The following is a 20,678-nucleotide window of genomic DNA, read 5'->3' as shown; positions in this document are numbered from 1 at the left end:
TGGAGACGGCATTCCTTCACGGCGACCTCGAAGAGGAGATCTACATGCAGCAACCAGAAGGATTCGTTGAGAAAGGGAAGGAGCACCTGGTATGCCGGTTGAAGAAGAGCCTGTACGGACTGAAGCAGGCTCCCCGGCAATGGTACCAGAAGTTCGACTCCTTCATGACCGATCAAGGGTACCACAAGACGCCGGCCGATCATTGCGTGTTTGTGAAGAAGTTCGAAGGAGGGGACTTCCTGATACTCCTCCTATACGTGGATGACATGTTGATCGTCGGACGAGACCAAGTAAAAATACGGATGCTGAAGAAGGCTCTCAACCGGACCCTCTCAATGAAAGACTTGGGTCCGGCAAGACAAATGCTGGGGATGGACATCATTCGGGACCGGTCAAAGAAGCAATTATGCCTGTCACAGGGGAAGTACGTGACAAAGGTGCTTCACCTGTTCAACATGTCAGATGCGAAACCGGTCGGATCGACACTTCCGGCAAACTGCAAGCTATCCGGTAAGCAAAGCCCGAAGACGAAAGCAGAGAAGGCGGATATGATGAAGATCCCATATGCCTCTACCGTCGGGAGCTTGATGTACGCAATGGTGTGTACCCGACCGGATATAGGATATGCAGTCGGAGTGGTGAGCCGGTTCATGAGCAATCCCGGCAAGGAGCACTGGAACGCAGTCAAATGGATACTCCCGTATTTGAAGGGCACTTCAAATATGTGTCTCCGATTTGGCTCCGGAAAGCCTCAACTGGACGGTTTCACCGATTCGGACATGTCGGCTGATGTGGATACCAGCCGGTCTACATCCGAGTATGTAATGACATATGCAGGGGGAGCTATTTCGTGGCAGTCGAGGCTGCAGAAGATGGTTGCATTGTCAACCACAGAGGCGGAGTACATGGCAGCTGTGGAAGCCAGCAAGGAAATCTTATGTATGAAGGACTTCATCGAAGAGCTTGGTATCCGGCAAGATGAATACTGACTCTATTGCGACAACCAAAGTGCCATCCACCTTGCTAAGAATGCAACCTACCATTCCTGGACGAAGCATATCCAGCGGAGATATCACTGGATCCGGGAAAGAGTAGATGACCAGGAGTTTGCGCTGACGAAAATCCACACGGCTGAGAACGGGTCAGATATGCTGACCAAAGTGCTGACACCCGACAAGCTGGACGCATGCCGGAAGAGGATCGGACTGGTAAGACATCCCAAGCTGGAGTGAAGGGGGAGTTTGTTGGGAGACAGGTCCCTCTAGATGGGAAGGGAGAAGAACAGTGCCGATGAACAAACTCCAGATGGGAAGGGAGAAACCGTATGAGGAGGACCCGACTACGGAGAGCCGGATGATACAGACCCGGTGAAGACCGGATGAGGAATACCCGGCTATGGAGAGTCGGATGGTACAGACCCGGTGAGAACCGGATGAAGAGACATATTCGTAAATATGTTTTCTGAGAGCCCATCGAGGCTACATTTGTAAATAGCCGAAAAGTCATATTAGTATAAATATGACTTAGGGCAAACTTTTAGTAATTGTTGTCATTTTTCCTTGTTGGTGCAAGAAGAAGAGAGAGCACGTAATAGTGTACACAGAGAGAGAGAGAGAAAGAGGTTGTTGCCTCTGTTGTAACCGCCGCCTATGGCGAAGATCTGTGAGCACGAGGTCGTTGCCTCAGTGAACTCACTGTTGTACATTCTCACATAGTGACAGTTTGCAGCCTGTGGGTTGTCGTGGTATTTCCCTCTTTGGGTTTTCCACGTAAACCTCCTGTGTATCTTCCTCTCCTTTGTGTCGCATTTTATTTCTCGTTTTCTGTGTATGAAAAGAATCTCGGTTGTGGCCGAGCGTTGAACATAAGGAGCCTTGAGTTCCCGTCAGTCGGGTCGCATACCTTTCCCGTATCGGGACGAAGCTTGACGGTTCTGTCCAGAGGAGTCGAGACGGACTTACAGTCAGCCATCCCGAGTTTGAAGAGCATACTCAGCAGGTAATGTCGTTGGCTGATCAATATGCCTTCGGGGGTACGGATCACTTCGATCCCGAGGAAGTAATGAAGGTCCCCCAGATCCTTCATGTCGAACGATGCCGCAAGCTGGAGCTTCACGTGGTCGATTTCACCTAGGTCGGCGCCGGTGATGACCAAGTCATCAACATACAGTAAAATACTAACCGGTCTGAGTCGACCTTTCCGGATGAACAGGGAAGAGTCCGATTTTGACGCGACGAAGCCCAACCGATGTAGTTGTTGCGTGATCTTCGCGTTCCAGGCACGCGGGGCTTGCTTCAGTCCGTAAAGGGACTTCTTCAGTCGGCATATTGTCGAGGAGTTCGTTCCAGAGTGAAATCCGGGGGGTTGTACCATGTACACCTGTTCCTCAAGGTCACCTTGCAGGAACGCATTATTTACATCCATCTGATGTAGGTGCCACCCCTTGGCCGCGGCTACTGCGAGCAAAACACGGACGATCGTCATTTTCGCGACCGGCGCTGTCGTGCCTTTCGGCTCCGTGCCGGTATGCCGTTTTCCTCCTTGCCGGTATGCCGTTTTCTTCCGGTTCTCACCGAGCACTCCATTCTCTATCCGGAGGGACAAAAATATAATTTCCACATAGTGTGCAACCTACACTACGACAGCGCAAACATCTCATCGTAGTCGATGCCCTTTGTCACTAGCCGAGCCTTGTACCGGTTGACCGAGCCATTGGTGTTGTACTTGACTTTGTACACCCATCTACACCTGATCAGCTTCACACCCTTCAGTGCGTCAACAAGGTCCCAGGTCTCGTTCTCCGCCAATGCGTGCATCTCTTCCTCCATCGCGGCACGCCAATTCGCGTCTTTAGCCGCTTCTACGTAGCTCTCCGGCTCACGCACTTCCGCTACACGGGTCATGTACGCATAATGATGCGCCATGTACTCATTATATCCGAACCGCAAAACAGGATTCTTCTGGCGGGTAGATCGGCGTAATCTCACATTAGCCGATGTCGAGGCCTTCTCGGTCGACGCGGACTTCACCTTTAAAGTCCCGTCACCAATTCCCTCGGAGTCGGACTCGCGTCGGTCTGACTCGTTCTTATCCATGCCGGAATCCGACACCTTCTTCTTCCCTTTCTCTTTGCGCGTAAGCCGTCTCCTCGGCTTCCTGCGCGGGGAATGCACGGCCGAGTCTCCACTACTCGCTGGCTCTTTATCGGACTGATCGTATCGACTCAGTCGTCCAATCGGTCCACTTAAGCGGAGTGAAATCGGACTCTCTTCGCGGGTCTCGATTTCAGGCTCATCCGGAGGTATCTCGGCCTCGCTGACCTCATCGTCAGAACACGGATTGGACTTGGGGTTCGGAGTCGGGGGCTTGTACCAGGACGCAGACTCGTCAACCACAACGTCGCGGCTAACACGTGCTTGTTTGGTGCGAGGGTTATAGCACTTATAACCCTTCTGCTCATCCGAGTAACCGACCAAGATGCATTTCTCGGCCTTTGCGTCCAACTTCCTCCTTTTCTCCTTCGGTACATGCAAATACGCAATGCTACCGAACACCCTCAAGTGTCGCAAGTTCGGCTTCGTTCCGAAATATAGCTCGTGCGCTGACACTTTGTCTCCGATCCGGTTCTGGATGTATACCGCGGTCCTTACCGCTTCGGCCCAGTAGAACTTGGGCAAGCTCTTCTCCTCCAGCATTGCCCGTGTCGCTTCCACAACTGACCGATTCTTCCTCTCGGCCACGCCGTTCTGTTCCGGCGTGTATCTACAACTGAATTCGCGGCGAATTCCCATTTGTTGTAGATAACCGTTGAATTGACCGGAAAAATACTCTTTTCTGCCATCCGACCGCAGAAACTTGATCTTTCGTCCCGTTTCTGTTTCCACGAACCCTTTGAGGTCTCGGAAACAGTCGAAGACTTCGCTCTTCCTCTCAATGAGGTAGATCCACGTGTGCCGCGTGTGGTCGTCGATGAAGGAGACGAAATATCGGCTCCCGCCAAGACTAACGTTTTGTGCCGGCCCCCATACATCGGAGTGTATAAAGTCTAGCTTGTTCCGGCTCCGGTTCCGCTCGTTGGGGAAAGGAAGTCGGTGTTGCTTCCCGAGCTGGCAAGCTTCACAAACTTGTGCCTTTCGGCCACTAAACTTGGGCAATCCGAACACTACCTGTTTCGATAGCAGATCTTGAAGCCGTTGGTGGTTGACGTGGCCTATCCGCTTGTGCCATAAGTCGATGTCCGACTCGGTCTTTTGTCCCTTCACGAACATTGCGGTGCCGCCGTCAGTGGAGTCGAGGATGAACATCCTCCCGTCTCTGTGCCCTTGCACAATCACACGGCCTTCTTCCTCAATGAAGTACTCGAGGTGTGTAAACTAAACCTCCATCCCTTGGTCGACGATCTGTCCGACCGAGACTAGGTTTTTCGTGATTGTCGGAACGTACAACACGTTCATGAGTTTCCCTTTCTGTCTGACATGGCTAAGGGGAACTTCTCCGACATTCGTGATCGGATGCGGAGTGTCGTCTCCTATTGCGACTACTCCAGGTTGTATCGGTTTTTCAAGGTACGAGAACCACTCCTTATGGCTCGTCATGTGGTTTGACGCGCCGGAGTCTACATACCACACCTCGTCCGATCTCGGGGTGCTCTGTTTCATTGAGTTTGCTTCGTGTCTCGTCACGAAGGCAGACCCTTCTCCGGCTCTCCCGGAGTCTTCGGCGTAGTGCGATTGGTGCCGATTTCCCTTGTCGGTATGTCTGGAGCCGTTTCCAGAACCAGTTCTCTCCGAATCGGCGCGCTTCTTCCAGCACTCACTTTCCCTGTGGCCTTTCTTGCCACAGTACCAGCACTCCGCGATGGCCTTCCCTTGCCAGTTCTCATCGCTTCGACTCCCCCTGTTTCCGGAGGGTCCGGAGTTGCTGTCGGCATCACTTCGGTGCCATCTTCCTTGATCTCGTCGGCCGCTTCCATTGCGTACCAACTCGCCTCGTCCGCCACGACCACGGGGCCTTTCTCCCTCCGTATACAACATCTTGCTGTCGGTGTGCGTGCTCGTCGACGCACCCGCGTGGTTCTCCTCTACCAGGAGCATCTACTGTAAGTCGACAAAGGATGGCGTATTCTCCCGGGTACACACAGCTGCTCGGAACGCTCCGAACTTCGACGCCAAACCTCCGAGACAGATCTGGACCATCTCGCTCTCCTCGATGTTCACCTCTATGGAGGTGACGGAGTCGCAGATATCCTTGATCTTCGAGGTATAGTCCGCTACCGACAAGTCGCGTTGTCGTAGGTTGCTCAACTCCTGTCGGAGTTGAAGCTTCCTGGCTGTGGTGCTCGCGGCGAAAATCTTCTTCAGATTTTCCCACACCCTTCGGCGTCTTTGCATGCCGAACATAGCTCAATAGTTGTTCGCCCACACACGATGCGAAGTAGTACAATACCCTGCTCGTCGATTGCTCCCACGACGGGAGGTCTCTGTGTGTCGATTCGGGTGCCGCGTCATTAGCTCCTTCGACATAACTCCAGTAGTCGTGCTCGAGCAGGTACTGGTGCATCTTGTAGGACCAAGACGCGTAGTTGGTTCTGTCGAGCTTCTCTGTTGGAAGCGAGCTCACCATGCCTCTATCCATCGTTCTTCTCGTTCTTCTTCGTCAAGTTGTGTCGGCTGCAGAGAGGTTCTCAACCCTCGCGCTCTGATACCATGTAGAAAGTAACGTGCGGAAGCAAGTATGAAGACCGAACAGAAGGAAGGAAACTCAGGTTCAATGGAGAGCTTGAGCTTACACAGTGTACTCGGGAGAGACAGAGAGAGAAAAACACAAAAAAACTATATTCAACAATAATACTCTGTCTGTACATAAGACGTGCTCAGTTAACACTTTTATACAAGCCCTAGAAGGACTGACCGAAGTACTGATACTACTTCAATGCTCATCAAGAGCTCCTACACTAACTCCCAAATATATTCCTCACGGAATATCTTTCCTAACGGCCTCTCGGTTTATGCACTTGACCTAACCAATCGGTCCCAATCGATCCGGTCCTCGGCTTCTTCAGCCGATCCGGTCGATGTTGAGCTTGTCTCTCAACAAGAATCAATACACAAACATATATATGGATAACAAATTGTTTCTAACTTTATGAGCCTGACACTGTGGTGAATATCTTGGACATTTTTCTTTTAGAGGAAACACACTTAAGAAATACTTAGAACACATTAAGCAATGACTACACCATATAACACATTTTGTTGTATCATAGTAAAAATCAAAAGACATTGTTTTTTATACTCATATATTTAATAATTTATTGATATGACTTTATTTAGACATGCAATTGATACAATATGAATTGCATAGTGCATTATGGAGCATGATAAAGCATGGAATTGAATTGTGTTATAATTTATGCATTAGTTGGTGCTGGAGTGGTTGGAATTGTTGGAGTTGGTGGAATTGTTGGAATTGTTGGAATTGGTGGAATTGTTGGAATTGTTGGAACTGGTGGAATTGTTGGAATTGTTGGAATTGTTGGAACTGGTGGAATTGTTGGAATTGGTGGAATTATTGGAAGTGCTGAAACTGTTGGAACTGTTGGAATTGTTGGAATTGGTGGAATTGTTGGAATTATTGGAACTGGTGGAATAGCTGGAATTGTTGGAATTGTTGGAACTGGTGGAATTGTTGGAATTGTTGGAACTGGTGGAATTGTTGGAATTGTTGGAATTGGTGGAATTGTTGGAAGTGTTGAAACTGTTGGAACTGTTGGAATTGGTGGAATTGTTGGGACAGTTGGAACTGTTGGCACTGTTGGGACTGTTGGAACTGTTGGAATTGTTGGGACTATTGGAACTGTTGGCACTGTTGGGACAGTTGGAACAGTTGGGACAGTTGGGACAGTTGGGACAGTTGGGACAGTTGGGACAGTTGGAACTGTTGGAACCGTTGGGACAGTTGGAACTGTTGGAATTGTCGGAGTAGTTGGAATTGTCGGAGTAGTTGGAATTGTTGGAACAGTTGGGACAGTTGGGACAGTTGGGACAGTTGGGACAGTTGGGACAGTTGGAACTGTTGGGACCGTTGGGACAGTTGGAACTGTTGGAACCGTTGGTACTGTTGGGACCGTTGGTACTGTTGGGATTGTTGGAATTGTTGGAATTGTCGGAGTAGTTGGAATTGTTGGAATTGTTGGAATGGTTGAAACTGTTGGAATTGTTGGGATTGTTGGAATTGGTGGAATTGGTGGAATTGTTGGAATTGTTGGAATTGTTGGAATTGGTGGAATTGTTGGAATTGTTGGAATTGTTGGAATTGTTGGAATTGTTGGAATTGGTGGAATTGGTGGAATTGGTGGAATTGTTGGAATTGTTGGAATAGGTGGAATTGTTGGAATTGGTGGAATTGGTGGAATTGTTGGAATTGGTGGGATTGTTGGAATTGTTGCAATTGTTGGAATTGATGGAATTGGTGGCAGTGCTGGAATTGCTGGAGTTGGTGGAATTGTTGGAATTGTTGTTGGAGTTGAAGCAAGAATTGGAGCTAGAATTGGAGCTGGATATAGAAGTGAAGAAGGGGAGATAGCATAGGTCGTTAATGGCACATGAATGACTAAGGTGGTCGAAAAAAGTAGAATTGACAAAATTAGGAAATTTTGCAAACCCTTCTCTTCCATGATGTTATAATATATGCACTAGATGTCACTTACACTATATAGAATGTGTAAATACGTTAGTTTGTTGTTGCACATAAGCTAGTCCTTTAGCCTATTTATAGTCTACCTTTCGAGTCTTCAAATATTATTGAAAATAAATGAAATATTTTATAAATGATTAGTGATAACAACATCCATAGAAATAATTGTTAATAAGCAATAACGGTTTTGCCTTCGTTAATGTTTCCTAATAACTTTCAACTTGTTCATTTTCAAGCAATTAATATATTAGCATAGATGGTGTATAGGTTCGTTTCATCATTAACATAGAAAATTAAAGAAAAGGAAAGCTTTTGTATATGTTTACATAATCACTATTTCAATTTTGTGGAAAAGAAATCTTTTATATTAGCAAAAACTTATGACATTTTCAAAAGAGTTGTTTATAGAAGCTTGTACACACCAGACATAGCCGGTTCAGCCGAACAACAATACACATAGAATGAAGCACATAGACATTGAGAGAGAGAGAGATTATCTTAGGTGACAACAAAAATTCTATTACAAAAGATGCTTAGTACATACAATGTGCTCACAAAGCACTTATATACAAGCCCCTCACAGTGGCTGATACAAGTATTGACTAATACTTTAATGCTCATAAGTGAGCTCTAACACTAACTTGCCTATAATATTCCTATTACCAAAATAAGAATATAGGCCCTACAATTGGAAAATCTTATTACAATTTGGTATATTTGGAAGGCTCGATGTTTGAAGATATTTCAAAATGTGACTGAAAGACCTACCCAAATAATTTCGGAAATTTGGATAGAGATTGTGCATAATCTCAGAGGGATTTTGGATAGTAGAAAAGGTAATACGCATCAAGCGGAGCTTAGGCATGTGGAGTTTCATGCCATTTGGGACATAGGTATATTTTATAGACGGCGTTTTGATAAGGTGGAGTGGTTTTACTCAACACTAAAGTGTTTATTTAAGCCGATGGTTAGAATTTAGAAAAACATAGGGGATCGGTAGTATATCTTGTATATTTAGCCTTATGATGTTTTCTAATACTAATGTAGTATCTTTTTTGGGGGAAAAAAGAATATAGGCCCTAGCGGCATGTCGAGTTATCAGTCGATCTGGCATGCACAGCCTGTCAGCGTCTTTAGCCAATCTAGCTTTCAGCTTCTTCAGTTGACTATGAGTTTTTGCCTTTAGCCGATTCGGCTCATGTTGAGCTTGTCACTCAACACTCCCCCTCAAGCTCAACTTGAGGTCGCCATTCAATACAACCGGTCCTCCACTCCAACTCCTTTTGTCAACTCCCCTCTTGGCCCATGCTCCACGACCTGTCTAGTCCTTCATCAGCCTTCTTCCCACCTCTACGGCTTTGGTGCCCTCTACTTTATCCGGCGCTTACATGATTTGGCTCATCCGAATCATCTCCTTTATCTGAATCGGTTGTTTCCAATTCATCTACTCCATCGACTCTCCCCTTGCCTTTGGCTGGCTCCAACTTTGGCCCATCTTCTCTGTTTCTCCCCTTGTGAGCAAGTCTCTTCCTAGCCGGTGTGCTTCCTTCTATTCTCCCCTTATCAACTTCTTCTTCTTTCCCGCTGAAGTACGACACATCAAGATGCTGCAAAACAAGCATCTCCAAGAAGTGTTGTAACTTGTTGAGTCCAAGGGGTTTGGTGAAGATATCAGCCACTTGCCAATAGGTATGAATATAACTTAGTTCGACTTTACCACTGAGAGCGCGATCGTGGACAAAGTGATAATTTACTTGTATGTATTTAGGTGAGCATGGAAGATTGGGTTCTTCGCAAGCTAGATGCTGCTCAAGTTGTCACAATAGATCGACATTGGATCGACAACCTCCATTTGCACATCCTTCAATAGCCACTTGAGCTATATGGTCTCGTATGAAGCGACAACCGCTCGTTTATATTAGGCCTCAATGCTCGATAGTGCTATTGTCGGCTACTTTTTGTTGCACCAAGTGATCACCACACTCCTCAAGGAGAAGGCATAACCAGATGTTGATTAGTGATTGCTAGCGTTTCCATTCCAATCAACGTCCGTATAGCTAGCTAACTATTCGGTTATGTTGGGGCGATACAGCAACCCACGGTTCTTTGTGCTACTGACATAACACAATCTTCGATGCACGCATTGAAGGTGCTCGAGCGTCGGCATCGACAAGAATTGACTTATCACGTGGACCAGATGATTGAGGTATGGCCAGGTGATCGTCATACAAATGAGGCTTCCGGTAGTCTATCGGAATCGTGTCGCATCGCAAGCCAACAGTAGATTGTGGCAAAGCTTTTTGTTCTTGTCCAGATGAGTCATGATGGATTGGCAATCTATCCTACCAAATTTGTATAGCATATTCATTGTTGGGCTAAAAGTCCCACTCCACCCATTTCTATCTAGTGTGAACATGTCCTCACAATGAGGGCTAAGTTACCCTAACTATATATGTGAGAGACTAAGTATTGTAACATAATTCTACGGGTGAAAATAAGAAGATAGCCTCATAAGCAACAACTCTGTGTAATGGTCTACTTCTCTTGTTCCTCATACTATTCCTTGTCCTCATTGGTTCACTCATAGGTTCTCAACATTCCGCAATAACTTCATATTATTCAACATTTGGTATCAAAGCAATTGGAGTCCAATAGCAATAACAACATCAGACCCAAGAAAGAAATCGGCTTAAGGAAAAGACAAGGTCACAAAATCTCTCACTTCTCCCAAAATATGGCTTCAACATCCGGCATAAGAGTGGAAATACGGAAATTCGATGGCAAAAACTTTGCCTTGTGGAAGGAGATGATGCAGGATGTTATTATCATCCGGTGACAAGTTGAAAAAATACATCATTGCGATAAGCCGACGTCAATGACTGCAGAAGAATGGCGATCCATGGATGAGATAACTAGGTTGACCATCCGATTGCAAAAAGGTAGTCCACAACATTGTTGATTACTGGTCTGCTAAACGAGGGATTGGGCGGCAATTCGAGCGGAATTCTGGATCGATTGACTTAAACCATTCCCAAATTGGCAATCAAATCAATATTGTTGAATCCTGGTCGAGAGAAGTCCTCTCATTTGAAAACTCTTCGATTAGTGAGGTCGTATACAATGCACAAGAAGCACGAACCTAGCTAATGGACTCCAATGCCACATTTCACGTGACCCCTGACATTGAATGATTTTTGAACTATTCGATCAAAACTGGTGGCACAGTCCAACTCAGCAATGGGCAGGAGTGTGTTATCGTAGGTTCAGCAAGTTCCACATTCATTTGCGAAATGATAATTCAATCACCGTGCACCAAGTCTAGCACATACCCGAGCTACGAAGGAGTCTGGTCGCAATTGACATGTTAGCAGAAGTTGGGTACAGGATGACTCTTAGTGAGTTGTCATGGATGATCAGCCAAGGCAACATGAAAATTGGGTGTGGATGCAAGTACAACAACCTATATTTGCTAATTTCGCTCAATTCAGAGGGCATGGTGAATGTAGCCGAATCGTTGGATTTGAACTTATGGCATGGCCAACTCAACCATATGTCCCACGCTGGACTGGACTGGCTAATGGCAATTGGCTACATCCTAAAACTCCAGAAAAAGATGGACTTCTGCAAACATTTTCGTTCGGAAATAGACCCAAAGTCCACACTCTCTCAATTATGAGACGAAACGACAACCCCTAGAACTGGTCCACACCGATATCTATGGGTTGATGCCCGAAAGATCAATAGGAGGGTCTCAGTACTTCACCATCTTTGTTTATGATTGTACACGGAAGGTTTGGGCTTATTCAATGAAGTTCAAAGATGTAGTACGCGAGGTCTTCTCTCGGTGACTAGTGCAAGTGGAGAACCTATTTGGACACCAAGTGAAGACAATCCGGTTTGACAATGGAGGTGAATACACCTCCCAAGCCTTCAAAAAGTACCTAACCAACAAAGGGATTCGGCACTAAAAGATTGTTCCATATACCCCCATGCAAAATAGCCTGGTAGAATGGATGAACCGGACGATCCAAGAGAGAGCGACGACAATCCTTTAGTAGACCGGACTAAAGCTGAACTTTTAGGTCGAGGCACTACACCCGACAATTTATTTGATCAATCTTTCACTGTCTAGAGAAATCTAGCTCAAAGTGGCACATGCACTATGGTCTGGCAAACAATTGACATTCAATATGCTCCATACATTTGGATGCGAAGCTTACGCCTTCATCCCTAGGGACAAGAGGACCAAGTTGGCACTCAATGCACTAAAGTGCATATTTCTCGGTTATGGATCCGATGGGGAATTCGGCTATCGGATATGGATTCAGAAATTCCAAGGCTTATTCTAAGTAATACATAGTCTTCAATCAAGACTCCATACTCTCCGACCGGACCCTACCGAAGGTCCACAAAAGAGTCTAATTCAATCTCACCCAATTGGATGAAGACGAGCCGATCTACCACTTGATAAATTGTGGAAGTCGAACAAACTAGTGGCCCCCCTACCGAATCCGAATTGGCAAAAGTTCCACGAGTTGATTCCGAATATGGATCGACTAGAAACAACCTCGACTCTGACTCCGCTCAACCCGGAATCTGCCGAAATGGAGATAGAAGACGAAGATCGGCTAACATGCATGTTCGAAGAAAGCCCGATTACGACATGACTTAGTGGACCACGGGAGCCCCCAAGCCCGAAGTGAGAGAAATGTATCCTCGTAGGATACTCACTCGAACAAAAGGGGTACAAATGCTACAACCCATCTGCTTGAAAAGGTCAAACAAGTTGAGACGTAGTTTTTGACGAGTCCGCATCCTTGTACGCACCAAAAACAACTTCGACTCTGACTCCGCTCGACCTGAAATCCGCCGAATTGGAGATAGAAGACGAAGATCGGCTCGGATGCATGTTTGAAGAAAGCTTGATTACGACATGGCTTACTAGACTACGGGAGCCCCCGAGTCCAAAACTCGACAAAGGGAAGGCCAAGATGTTCGAATATGAAGATCCAATCGACAACACGTCGATTCACTCCCTCGATAGTGAGTTCGAAGGCCTGGACATCCGAATCATCCGGATAGATGGAGCGAAGAAAGCCCTAGTATCCGCAAAGGACAAACTCTGTCAATCGACCCGTGAAAAGAAACCCGTAAGCCGTTTTGGCTACAACGATTATATGGCGTACCATTACGCCTTCATGATGAAGGTAGTGTCAGTACGGGAACTGGAGACGCTTTCCGAAACCGTAAAGGATCTGCAATGGGTTGATGCGATGAATGAGGAAATGGAAGCATTATTCAAAAACGAGACATGGGATCTCGTTCCGCACACCTCGTACAAGAAAGCAATTCGCTGTTGATGGATTTACAAAATGAAACACAATGCCAACGGCTCCGTAAATAGCTTTAAAGCACGACTCGTTGCGAAAGGATACGTGCAAATGCACGACATAGACTACGAAGAGACCTTTGCCTCGGTGGGAAAAATGACAACTGTGCGGATCGTAATTGCAATCGCGGCAGCAAAAGGGTGGCACCTTCACTAGATGGACGTCAAGAATGCCTTTCTTCAAGGAAAATTGGAAGAGGAGGTGTACATGATCCAACGACCCGGTTTTGAATCATGCAATCATCTGAACGACGTGTGCCACCTCAAGAAGAGTCGAAAAGCTCGGGCAATTCATATCGGATCTTGGTCTCATGACATCCACATTGTCGAGCTTGAGGGGGAGTACTGCGAGCAACACGCGCACTATACGCAATTGATCAAGTACGCAACATGCAACGATACGTGAGTACGCAACACGAGCATGAAGACGAAAAGCCGAACAATCTTGTTTGAGGATTACGAACGCCGGAAGCCGGATTCTGAAGACAGAACCGAAACAACCTTTCGACAAATGGAAGTTGTGTTCGAAGTGGCGTGTTGAGAATCGAACTCAACTTCCCATAGTAATAGGTTTCACACTAGGTCATGGTCATACCAAGCTAGTTTTGTAAATAGTAGAAAGGGCACTTGCCCTAGTTTAGTTGGTATTTAAACCAAACCCTTGTAACTTAGTTACAGTTGGAAGTATTTTGGTTAACGTAATATACAATCTTTTATTTTTGTCTTAAGCTCTCTCACTCTCTCTCTCTGTTTTGCCTTACGTGCATACACACACACACACACACAGAGTCCTTCATCTGCATCTCAGGCACTCTTGCTCCTCATTTTATTTACAGTCCCAATGGAGACGGGGATGATCTGATATCAACACATGATGATTGCCGAAGCAGATCATTTACACAGATTCCTGAAGATGGTTCAAGTAATGCCATATCGGCACGAAGGAGAAGTGGACGATAAAGGGTTCACAAAGTTCTACCAACTAGGCCTCTACTATGTCAATTACACGGATGCAGACGAACCAACCTCCTATGAGGAAGCTATCGTCACTCCGGACGCTGACACATGGCTACAAGACATGCAATCTTAGTTGGACTCAATCAAGGAAAATAACACATGGGAGTTGGTCGAACTACCAGCCAAATGGAAGCCGCTATCTTGTAAGTGGGTCTTCCAATACAAGTATATATTTGGTTCTAAACGAACCAAGTACAAAGCTTGGATCATCACCAAAGGGTTCAAGCAAGAACACGAGGTCGATTATGACAACATCTTCTCGTCGGTAGTCAAGATGACCATCCTTCGGCTCGTACTCAGAGTCATGGCGACAACAACTAGATGTGAAGACAACTTTCCTCCATGGAGATCTCGATGAACACATTCACATGTCTCAACTAGCAAGATTTATGGGGACGAGGGAGCAAGGTAACCTCCTCTATTGGCTAAAGAAGAACTTTTATGGCCTACAACAAGCACCAAGAATGTGTTATCAGAAATTTGATACTTTGACCCATGCATGTACATTTGGCAATTGGCCAATGAGTCCTAGATATATCTAATCCTATATTTCGACGACATGCTCATCGCAAGCAACAATCGAGCAAAAATCGAAAACTTGAAATGGAGCCTTCATGAGACATTCACCGTGAAGGAGCTGTGAAAAGCCCGATGCATATTGGGCATGCAGATAGAGTGAAATCAGATAGCAAAGACCCTTTGGCTCTCCCAATCTGACTACATCTCAAAAGGTGTTGAGGCACTTCAACATGGAGAATGTGAAGACGACACCAACTCCACTTCCGAAGTCTCTCTAACTAACAGATAGAGACTCTCCATTTATAGAGGAGGAGAAATTGTTCATGAGCCAAATACTCTACACTTCGGCCGTGCGAAGTCTCATGGGCAATGCTGGTGACCCAACTTGACCTTGCAAATGTTGTAGGGGTCATCAACCGATACATCTTCTATCCCAGATGGAAGCATTGGGAAGATGTGAAGAACATCTTCCGGTACCTACAAGGAAGAAGATTTGCAGCTGACTTTCAGATCGGACAATCTGACTGAAGTTGAAGGCTATATGGATTCCAATTATGCCGACAACCCCGACAATCGGAAATCCACTTCAGGTTACATGTTCACCTACGACGGTGGCGCCATATCATGGAGGTTGAAGTTACATGACTGCACGACACTATCGACAATGGAGGCTAAGTATATAGACACATCAGAAGCAACAAAGGAATCCAAGAAATCGGACAACAAAGACCCTCCAGCTCTCCTAGTCTGATTACATCCGGAAGGTGCTAAGGTGATTCAACATGGAGAATGCGAAGCCGGCACTTCGCTTCGATGTCGTTTTGACTATCAAACAAAGACTCTCCATCGACTGAGGAGGAGAGAAAACTCAATGGAAAGATACCCTACGCATCGGCCATAGGAAGTATCATGTACACAATGGTGGTGACCTAACACGACCTTACATATGTTGTAGGGGTCATGAGTAGGTACATGTCGAACCCAAGAAAGAAGCACTGGGAGGCGGTGGATACATCTTCACCTATGGCGGTGGTGGCATATCATGGAGGTCGAAGCTTCAAGAGTGTACAACCCTCTATCATGATATGGTGTCAAAAGGAATTGAACCCATGACCTTATATTACACAGGTTGAGGCCATACCATTATATTATTCATTGTAACACACAAGACATTATTTTCATTTTTATTTCATTACAGAAAATTGATATATATTCTATATTACTCTGGAACATTCTAGAAATTTCAGGAATACTCTTGATAATATTATAAATAGAGAACACGTTCCTGTTCACAAGTGGAAGGATAAGGAATATTCCATTTGATTTTGGGGTTTTTTCTACCATTTCACAAAACACCTTGATACTAGTATCACATGCTCTCAAAAACTAGATGAAAATTTTGAAAATTTCACCATTTGGTAAAATTGAAAAATGCCAAATTTCGGTCAAATACGAGAAATAACTTTGTGTATTTTTAAGGAAAAATGACAACTAATACGTTTTTAGATCTTAAGGATTTTAGAAGCAAAAGATTTCAAAAAATCAACTTTTTTATATCATTCGTTAAAATGCTGTCTAAATTTGTTACATATTGTTGCACAAAAAATACATTCGCTAGTTATTTGCATCACTATGATCACTCCTTTCATGAGAATCGCTACTATAACTAATATACAGTTGTGACTCTTCCTCCTCATTTTCAAAGGTACCAATCAAATCATTGTCTTCACCAAATGGTGTCTCCAAATTCTGTGTACTAAATCTTGTTTGCCATCAATCTGAGACATTTTCTAGACTTGGTAATATCTATTTTATTATGTCTATTGTTATCTTCCTTAAACCTCCAACTTTTTTCAATGTAAAGTCATACATAATGATATTCACCTCACTAATGTCAATTATAGATGTATTACAAAGGTTTAATGCATCACCACATCCAAAACTTTACCAATCTAGAATTTGTGCCCTACGTCATGGCCATCTACATGTGTAGCTATTAATATTCACACCTTAAGTTCATGCAAGTTTTTTTAGCACCTGAGTTATGCTCATGTTGTCATCCTTAGTTCCACATAAATGTTTCTCTATTATGGATTGAGCAAACTATGGAGATCAACATTAAGGCAGTAAAAGAAAATTTTTAATATTTGTTTTTAATTGTTTTGGTTTTTTAATGGGAAAACAATATAAACTCAATATATTGTATTGATTTGTACTACGAAGTCTCTATTTTACTATTAAAATTATTGAGTTACTGAATAAATTGTATATTTTAACAAATATTCTCTAATTTTGTAATGAATTTCTATTTTTTCAGGATTTCCCATTAGAAAATTTGATTGATGGGAGTGTTTTTACTGCACTATTTAGTGGTTTTTTCACATATTATTTAACAAAAGTTCATTAGTTTTTGCGATATTTCAGATCTACATGTCTCTTTTTGGCATTTAGAGCCTTTTTCTAGATTTAAGTTGTCTTTAAACATATAAGTTGTTAGAAATCACATATTGGTTCATATAATTGAGTTTCTCTATATTTTTTGATCTTGCGCCTACAAGGTCAACTGAAAATCGGGATGAGTGTATAGTCAAGAAAATTTGTTTGAATAATCGAGGCTCTCCTTTAGAATCTGCTTAATGTGAGGAAGCCATGTATAGTCAGAGAGCAAAGAAAAATTGTTCAACAATGATATACCAAGATAGTGATAGTAAGAAACTGAGAGAAGTTAAAGATATTCTTGATTTTCCTACATCATTTCTTGCACATCTTGAAAGAGCATAGAAAGAAAAGGACTACCATTTAGTGAAGGCATATGGTGTAGAAGATGGTAGCAATTTAAAGAAATTTAGCCACAAAAAAGATATCACCTAGGATTTATGTTATAATATCTATTGTGGTGATGTGGCTAAGATGATACACATATTGCCAATGAAGGAATACATATTATTGATTATTGAGCTACCATACGGATTTTGTATGGTTGGATAAACATATGATTATGAACCATTTATGTTTAAATAACTTGGGAAGATGGTGAAAGATTTTGCACAGACAATATCCTTATGAAGAATTGTTGTATTCCATGGCATGTACCAAGGATACTCTATAGCATAGGCCTTAAGATCTCATTGTCATGGGATAGAAAACCTTGCTTATATTACATGGAGAGTTTTGATTTTCTCCCATCAACACATTCTACTTAATATTGATATGTGTCATTTGAAATGTTCTCCAATGAAGGAGATTGGATACTAGATTTGTTCTCTGGCTCGGGTAAATTATTATAACTTTGTTTGCTATGCCTCTAGAAATCAATATAGTTTATGTTTGGCTAAAACACTTTTCATTTTTAATTGTTAATGGGTACTACATTTGCATTTGCATTGATGTTATTCAGAAATATTGTTGCACTTAAAAAGGACAACGAGCAAGTGAATTTTATTAACATGGGGATTAAAGACTTAACATTTTCAATCTACATCCCATGAACCTATTCCTGCATTAGTTGGTGAACCTAAGGAACTTATTGATTTTGTCAACAAGCTATTGGAGAACCCTATCATTGCTAGCTTATGTGGAGTAGATAATATTGCATAAATTTTGTAGGGGAGTTCTCAAAAGGAAGAAGAGGAGAGCAGTGTGGATACCCTGATAACTATGTGATATGCTCAAATTGATATATTAATGCTCACATCTAAGTTTGACAGTTTTGACAAATTATGAATATTGTCTATATTTTTGGAGTTGTGAATTTATCAAAACTATTTATGAATATTGTCTACATTTCTTGAGTTGTGAATTTGTGGATGTTGATGAGCACTAAATTTATAAATGATGACACTAAGGATTATAGGGTTACCTCTTATACTTAAAACATTTTCAAGTATAACAATAGATGTCACTTCCACTTCTGGAACCTACATCTTCTCTAGATGATGAAACCATTAATCTTAACTTGTGCCTTGAGTTAACCATTGTGATTTTCTTTAAGTTAACTAGATTTCATATATGCAAACCGTCAACATTTAAACATTTATTGAAAAACTATTCAATTTTAGAAATTATCATTTTGACACTTGTTAAATCTTTAAAAAACAACAAAATTTATATGTTATTTAAAACATATGATACTGATGTATCAAGTTTTTGAAAACTACCTAAAATCACAAGATTATAAAAGCAATCTATAAGTGGAATGCGTGATCCTTCCACTTGTGAATGCGAACGTGTTAGAGGCATATGGCACTATTCAGAACTAATTCAATTGAACACCCATTCTAAGCTTTAGTTATCCTTGTACTCCTCTTCACATAATATACTTCTTGTTATCATATTTCTCTTTTCCACACCCTATCTCTCTCTCATGATTTTCTCAGTCTTTCCCTCCTCTCTATCTCTAGTACTATTTAGGACAATTTGAACCTAATACCTTCTTATCCTCCCTTCCTCTAATATTAATCCTCTTATCAATCCTTCCATTAGTGTTAAATGGCAATTGTAAGCGCACAAGAATGTCAATCAATATTTTTGGAGCTTGAAGGAAAAGTTCGTAGCATTGGAACAAGAAAATCCACGGTTGTTGGGGATCTTCAAGAAATCACTTTAGAAAAGCAAAAAACACACCAACAACATGGGGAGTTGGCATTAAGAGTGCAACAGCTGGAAGTAACGATCATGTCGTTACAACAACAAGGACCAAGTACTCAAGGGATCCCTAAAGAGCCCAAGATTGGTCTCCTCGTTAAATTTGATGGAACGCCATCACAATTCAGAGGGTTCCTTAATCAAGTATGCGTGGTGATTCAAATGCATCCTTCTCGATATGCCACCGATGCATCACGAGCTGTGCTAGTAGGCACATTACATAGTGGTACAACGTTACCATGGTTCACCCCACCTTTGTTAGAAAAAGGATCTCCTTCGCTAAATAATTTCGAGGAGTTTATTAGTGAGTTTAAAGCATGTTTTGGAGATATTGTGAAAGAATAGTGTGCGGAAGCAATAGAAAACCGAAAACACAGAAACGTAGGTTTAATGGAGAGCTTGAATATACACAGTACGCGGGAGAGAAAGAGAGGGAGAGAAAGAGCAGAACATAAGACTCTATTAAAAAATAACTCTAAAACTCTGTAATACTCTGTACATCGTATGTGTTCAGTGAACACTTTTATACAAGTCCATACGGACTAACAGAAGTACGGTGTACTTCAATGCTCACATGAGCATCTGACACTAACTATAAGACCTTAACTACCTAGTAGTCTAGCTGCTACTTGGCTTCCGGTTATTGCTTGATCTGGCTAACCGGCTCCCTAGCTCACCGGCTCACTTGGTCATCGTCTAACTGATCCGGCTCATCCTTCCGGATGCCGATCCGGCTTAGGCTTCTTCAGCCGATCCGGATCCGGTTGAGCTTGCCGCTCAACACTCCCCCTCAAGCTCAACTTGAGGTCGGATCGTAGTGTTAGTATCCATGGCAACCGGTCCTTCCACTTGACTCTTTCTGGTGTCACTCCGCCTCGCTCGCGCTCCTCGTCCGGTCCGGTCCCATTTGTCGTGACCCTTCTATTCCTGGGCACCTCAACCTCCTTGGTCGGCTTGTCTGCTCAATAGGCCCAATTCGGCTCCATCACTGCTGTGACTTTGGGTGCTTGCTGATTCGCCGATTCCTTCATGTTGGCGTCAACTTTCGCTGCCTTCTCATCCACTTGGCCTTGAATCGATCCGGTTCTTCCGAATCCCCCTATTGAACCAAATCGGTTGTCTCCGATTTGTTCCAACTCTTGTCTGAATCGGTCGCTCCCGATTCGTCTTCCGGTTCCAAGCCCTTCACCACATCGAACCATGTCCGGGTCTTGGCCATCTTCTTCCAATCGGCTCTGTCCTTCTTGACTCTGCCGTCGTTGCCGCTTGTTCTGACATGTTCGGATGTGTCAACTTCCTTTGTCGACTCGGCTCCTTTCTTCTTCTTGTTTCTCCCATTGTCGGTTCTTCCCTCACCGGCGCAATCGACAGTTTCTTTCCCTTTGCCCATTCCGGTGTCTTTGCCAGTTCTCCC

General features: G+C 43.7%; 1 protein-coding gene across 1 annotated transcript; it reads left to right on the top strand.

The window, feature by feature from the left end:
• The first annotated feature begins 6,289 nt into the window (after positions 1–6,289).
• On the top strand, positions 6,290–7,723 carry LOC147867220 (uncharacterized). Its single transcript, XM_087339586.1, has 2 exons — positions 6,290–6,642; positions 6,877–7,723. Exons 1-2 carry the CDS (start codon positions 6,387–6,389, stop codon positions 7,587–7,589), a joined length of 969 nt encoding a protein of 322 aa, XP_087195712.1. The 5' UTR covers positions 6,290–6,386; the 3' UTR covers positions 7,590–7,723.
• Positions 7,724–20,678: the final 12,955 nt, after the last annotated feature.

The sequence above is a fragment of the Azolla caroliniana genome, unplaced genomic scaffold, assembly GCF_043228905.1.
Source record: "Azolla caroliniana isolate FFs.n. ecotype wild unplaced genomic scaffold, voAzoCaro1.0.p SCAF_2, whole genome shotgun sequence".
NCBI lineage: Eukaryota > Viridiplantae > Streptophyta > Polypodiopsida > Salviniales > Salviniaceae > Azolla > Azolla caroliniana.
Note: the sequence above shows the minus strand (reverse complement) of the source record. Positions and strands in the feature narration are given on the sequence as shown.